We start from the raw sequence: 6,000 nt of genomic DNA, 5'->3' as shown, positions 1-6,000 counted from the left end.
GGAGGTGATGTTTTGTCTGAAGCCTCTGACTTGGCCAATGAGAAGGTAAGTTCCAGTTCAACCAACAGAGCCATTGGTACTGGTGGACAAATACTCTGGCTGGATGGGTGGGGGAGCATTCCTGTCTCTTCACATTGGCTTCTTTCTCCACTGCTGTAATGACCCTAAATAGGGTCATACCCACCAGGAGAGGAAACTGTGGATAAGGTAGGGTAAAGATATCCTCTGGGGAGCTGTAGGTTTCAGTCCATCCTAGAGTGCAGGGTTTTCTAGTGGTCAGGACAGATGGATCCAATGCATCCTAAGTTGTGATGGAAAGTGGTTTCTTGTGGGGCATTGCCAGTGCCAGAGCAGAGTCTCATCTGTAACTCCTAGATGGTGTTTGTAGGTGCTGATCCTTGGGCTTATGTATTAGAACGGAAGTTGGTACTGACAGATCCTTATTCCTTTGTGCCATACCTTCATGTTCAGAAGATCTGACTGGACCTAAGTCCTTAGGACATGCATGCAAGGACTCAATTGACTTGGATGGAGTCAGGGAGAGATCTTTTACTCTAGGTGCAGATTTGGAAGGATATCTGTTCTTGTGTTTGCAAAAGTGCCCCTTACTCTTGTGAGAAGCCCTAGGTAACAGTTGTTGAGGCTTAGCTGCTTTGGCCTTGGATCCTGAGCTTGTGCTTGGAGGGGCACTGCCCTCTGACTGAGGCGGTTGTCTGGAGGGCGCCTCTCTAGCCCAGGTCCAGCTGAGCTCTTATGGCCTTCTCCATGAGATGCTTCTTTAGTCAGAGCCATCATCCCTCATGGGTTCATTGGGGGACAACGGGTGGGGACAGATAGCTCAGTGGTTTGAGCATTGGCCTGCTAAACCCAGGGTTGTGAGTTCAATCCTTGAGGGGGCCATTTGGGATCTGGGGCAAAAATTGGGGATTGGTCCTGCTTTGAGCAGGGGGTTGGACTGGATGACCTCCTGAGGTCCCTTCCAACCTTGATATTCTATGATTCACAGAGGGAAGGACTGACAAATGCTGTACATGAAAGAGATGTGACCCTCCCCAAGGCAATAAAGGCAACACTGGTGCTCAGGACTCATGGAGAAAGAATGAAGACACCCTGACTCCGGGCATGGTCTTTACAGAGAAATGCTCGGGGGTGTGGGGGTGGGTGGAGGAAGAACTAAATTACACTAACTAGACTAAACCTCACTACTAAGAAAAATAAAAGAAAGGATTTAGAATATACAGGTCCGGAAGAATACACACAGAGGTCACTTCAGACAGAGGATTCCCACGCAGCTCTAGAAAGGAACCGGAGCAGCATCACTCCGCAGGGCCCCGATACCCTGGAGGGGGTCAAACCCCGGTATGCGAGGCAGGGACACGTCTATGCGGGGTCCGTGGTGGTGTGTAGGGGAACGGCCATGCCCTAGCATGTGGGAGTGGGTAGGGGCGAGCTTCGCCCGCGGCGGCGGCGGCATCGGCCGCGCCCCCACCCGCAGGCGGCCCAGCGGTGCGCCGGCAGCTGCCGGGAGAGAGGCTCCGGCGGGGCGAGCGTGAGGTCAGGACAACCCCGCCCCCGGTTCGCCATATTCGCCTTTCTCCGCCGCCACGAGGCGAGCTGTCCGGGGCGCATGCGCCGGCCGCTTGGCCCTGGGGCTCGCGAGAGGCGGGGGCTCGAGGTTGTTGTGAAGCTGTTGGAAGCACGTGAAGCGCGCAACGTCATCATAAACACTAGTAGGGGAAATGGCGGCTCCTGGGAGCGGAAAGGTAACGGGGGAAGGGGGCGCCTGCTGCCCGCCGGCTGGATCGGGGGCGAGGCCTGTGCCGACGGGAGCGCCCGGCCCGGGTGCCGCCGCCGCGTGTCTGTTTGTCCTGGGCTGGTGGGGGAAGCGAGGCCCGGCCCCTCGTACTGCTGGGCTCTGTTGCTCCTTAGCCCTGGCGGGGCGGGGGGCAGCGGAAATCCCTTTTTGCTGCTGGGGGTGTCTCCCTAGGCCGTGGCGCCCAGTGTGTGGGGGGGGAGGCCGGGCATCCTGCGCTGGTTCGCTGGGGACTCCTTGGTGGGGGAAGGGAGGTGCTTGGTGACAGACAGCGAGCGCCTTGCTCCCTCCCGAGGAGCTGGTGACATCGGGTGTCTGGCCCCGACTGAGGCGGCGTCTGTCTTGCCCGGGCCCGCCAGCCTATCCCGCTGCAGCCCCAGCGTGTCCCCAGTGCTGGGGGCGGCGAGTTGTTGCTCGGCCCTTGCTCTGGCGGAGGCAGCCCCGCTCCACTCGCTCGGCGGTGTGTGTGTGTGTTTCCGAGGAGAATGCCAGGCTGCTGGTCAGTTTGTGGCTGTTTAAAATCGTAGCGCTTTTGTGAAGAAGTGGAGTTGTCCCATTGTCCTTGGCCATGGTATCCTGGTGTTTAGCAGCCGCGCTCTTTGGCAGGCTTGGTTGGGTTTCACTGACGTGGGTGTGTCCACCTTTTGATACTTTGGGATGTAGTGTGGTCTGTAAAGAGAAGATAGTTTAACATAAATCTAATAATTGCGTTAACATGAATATCTGTGTTCTTTGATTCATGGTCGAGCCCGGGATGGGACTTTTTTTAATCCCATCTGACTCTGCAATTCCAACTTCCACCTACTCCTGCATTGTTTCTTGCATTTTTATCACACTTCCCCCTGCAAAAACCTTAGATCCTGCCAATCCCGCAAGAGAGACTGATACCCCCATGCTACTAAAAAACAAACCATGGTCATTTAGTACATTACATACATAATTAGAATTCAGACACAATTTTTATATGCTGAACTGATGAGAGATTTAACGTTTTACAGCAGATTACTAAAGTCTGGGTTTTTTTTTTTTTTTCCCCACCTAATTCCACCCACAACAAAGTATTTGTTTTCTTTGAATTATGGTTATGATTCAGATTCATTTTCAAATAGTGACCGTCTACATTAAAACACTCGTGCGCTTCAGTTCTCTGTTCTTCATTGCAGTCATCATGTTTTTCTGTGCATGCAAGTAACTACAGCTAGTGTTTTTTTGGGAATGAGGACCTTCTTCCCTGGTGCTTTTGATTATATGCCTCAGCATGGGTACCTTTACCTATTTCTGCTGCTTACCAGAGGCCAGTTTGTTTTCTTTGTCTTTGGGAATGGTCTCCAAGGCCATGTCTACGCTACTGGGTAAATCGACACTGCTGTGATAGATGCGGTGGTGTCGATTTAGCGGGTTTGGTGAAGATACCCTAAGTCAATGGGAGAGTGCCTCCCGTCGACATAGTGCGGTGTAGACACTACTGTAAGTCAACCTAAAATTATGTCGACTTCAGTTATGTAACTTATGTAACTGAACTAGTGTATCTTATATCGACTTACAGTGTTAGTGTAGACCAGCCCCAAGGGATTTTCCTTATAAAACAATCATAGGATCATAGAATATCAGGGTTGGAAGGAACATCAGGAGGTCATCTAGTCCAACCCCCTGCTCAAAGCAGGACCAATCCCCAACTAAATCAGCCCAGCCAGGGCTTTGTCAAGCCTGACCTTAAAAACTTCTAAGGAAGGAGATTCCACCACCTCCCTAGGTAACGCATTCTAGTGTTTAACCACCCTCTTAGTGAAAAAGTTTTTCCTAATATCCAACCTAAACCTCCCCTACTGCAACTTGAGACCATTACTCCTCATTCTGTCATCTGTTATCACTGAGAAAAGTCTAGATCCATCCTCTTTGGAACCCCCTTTCAGGTAGTTGAAAGCAGCTATCCAGTCCCCCCTCATTCTTCTCTTCCGCAGACTAAACGGTTCCCTCCCAGTTCCCTCAGCATCTCTTCATAACTCATGTGTTCCAGTCCCCTAATCATTTTTGTTGCCCTCTGCTGGACGCTTTCCAATTTTTCCACATCCTCCTTGTAGTGTGGGGCCCAAAACTGGACACAGTACTCCAGATGAAGCCTCCTCAATGTCAAATAGAGGGGAACGATCACGTCCCTCGATCTGCTGGCAATGCCCCTACTTATACAGCCCAAAATGCCATTGGCCTTCTTGGCAACAAGGGCACACTGTTGACTCATATCCAGCTTCTCGTCTACTGTAACCCCTAGGACCTATTCTGCAGAACTGCTGCCTAGCCATTCGGTCCCTAGTCTGTAGCGGTGCATGGGATTCTTCCGTCCCAAGTGCAGGACTATGCACTTGTCCTTGCTGAACCTCATCAGATTTCTTTTGGTCCAATCCTCTAATTTGTCTAGGTCTCTCTGTATCCTATCCCTACCCTCCAGCGTATCTACCTGTCCTCCCAGTTTAGTGTCATCTGCAAACTTGCTGAGGGTGCAATCCACACCATCCTCCAGATCATTAATGAAGATATTGAACAAAACCAGCCCGAGGACTGACCCTTGGGGCACTCCACTTGACACCGGCTGCCAACTAGACATGGAGCCTCTGATCACTACCTGTTGAGCCCAACAATCTAGCCAGCTTTCTATCCACCTTACTGTCCATTCATCCAGCCCATACTGCTTTAACTTACTGGCAAGAATACTGTGGGAGATGGTGTCAAAAGCTTTGCTAAAGTCAAGGAACAACACATCCACTGCTTTCCCTTCATTCACAGAGCCAGTTATCTCGTCATAGAAGGCAATTAGATTAGTCAGGCATGACTTGTCCTTGGTGAATCCATGCTGACTGTTCCTGATCACTTTCCTCTTGTCTAAATGCTTCAGAATTGATCCCTTGAGGACCTGCTCCATGATTTTTCGAGGGACGGAGGTGAGGCTGACTGGCCTGTAGTTCCCAGGATCCTCCTTCTTCCCTTTTTTAAAGATGGGCATTACATTAGCCTTTTTCCAGTCGTTCGGGACCTCCCCTGATCACCATGAGTTTTCAAAGGTAATGGCCAATGGCTCTGCAATCACATCCGCCAACTCCTTTAGCACTCTCAGATGCAGCACATCCGGCCCCATGGACTTGTGCTCGTCCAGCTTTTCTAAATAGTCCCGAACCACTTCTTTCTCCACAGAGGGCTGGTCACCTCCTCCCCATGCTGTGCTGCTCAGTGCAGCAGTCTGGGAGCTGACCTTGTTCGTGAAGACAGAGGCAAAAAAAGCATTGAGTACATTAGCTTTTTCCACATCCTCTGTCACTCTTTCCTTGACTTTCTTCTTGTTGCTAACATACCTGAAGAAACCCTTCTTGTTACTCTTAACATCTCTTGCTAGCTGCAACTCCAGGTGTGATTTGGCCTTCCTGATTTCACTCCTGCATGCCCGAGCAATATTTTTATACTCTTCCCTGGTCATTTGTCCAATCTTCCACTTCTTGTAAGCTTCTTTTTTGGGTTTAAGATCAGCAAGGATTTCACTGTTAAGCCAAGCTGGTCGCCTGCCATATTTACTATTCTTTCTACAGAAACCAAGGTTTGTTAGAAAATCAAGTAAAAATAAAAAGTTGTGGCATAAAATCTTATTTTAAAGTCTGAAAAGCAACCTCACTAGATAGGATACTTTATAATTAGTCTGTTTATGGACAAATACAGTTTTTACGTTCTTGGAGTTTGTGTATTTTCAGTATTTTGGCTGTTAGATCTTTCCCCCTGTGTTACCATCTCACACTCATTGGTACAGTTGTCATTAGGGAGGTTATTTTCTCTTGTGTGCTTCTTTACATGGTGTGAACATTCTGTTACGCTGTATAGGTGGGAATATTCTGTGTTACGTGCATAGCCCTCTAATTAAATATATTGGTCATTAAGACCAATATACATTTTCCATTATGTGAGTTTATTCAATATTTGATTTCAGCCATCTCCAGTCATTTGATATGTGCTGCTTCAAAGGAATCTCTGTAACCTTCATGGAATTAGAGGCCTTTCTGTATATCCTCTAAATCTAAGGCATCGCTTAACAGACAGATTGATGTAGGGCTTCTCTACACTTAAAATGCTGCTGCAGCAGCACAGCTGCGCCACTGTAGCACTGCACTGAAGACACCACCTACACCAATTGGAGGACTTCTCCCGTC

At 49.4% G+C, this 6,000-nt stretch overlaps 1 protein-coding gene across 2 annotated transcripts in view; it reads left to right on the top strand.

Annotated features, from left to right (window-relative positions):
- The first annotated feature begins 1,607 nt into the window (after nt 1-1,607).
- The window catches only part of TBC1D15 (TBC1 domain family member 15), a 91,510-nt gene continuing 87,117 nt past the window's right edge, over nt 1,608-6,000 (top strand). For both annotated transcript variants that reach the window (XM_084652096.1, XM_084652095.1), the window contains exon 1: nt 1,608-1,763. In XM_084652096.1, coding sequence (XP_084508222.1) covers nt 1,740-1,763 — 24 coding nt within the window. In that variant the 5' untranslated portion in view covers nt 1,608-1,739. The remainder of the gene's footprint in view (nt 1,764-6,000) is intronic.

Source organism: Lepidochelys olivacea (assembly GCF_965140295.1).
Source record: "Lepidochelys olivacea isolate rLepOli2 genome assembly, chromosome: 1".
NCBI lineage: Eukaryota > Metazoa > Chordata > Testudines > Cheloniidae > Lepidochelys > Lepidochelys olivacea.
This window is presented reverse-complemented; position numbering and strand designations above follow the sequence as displayed.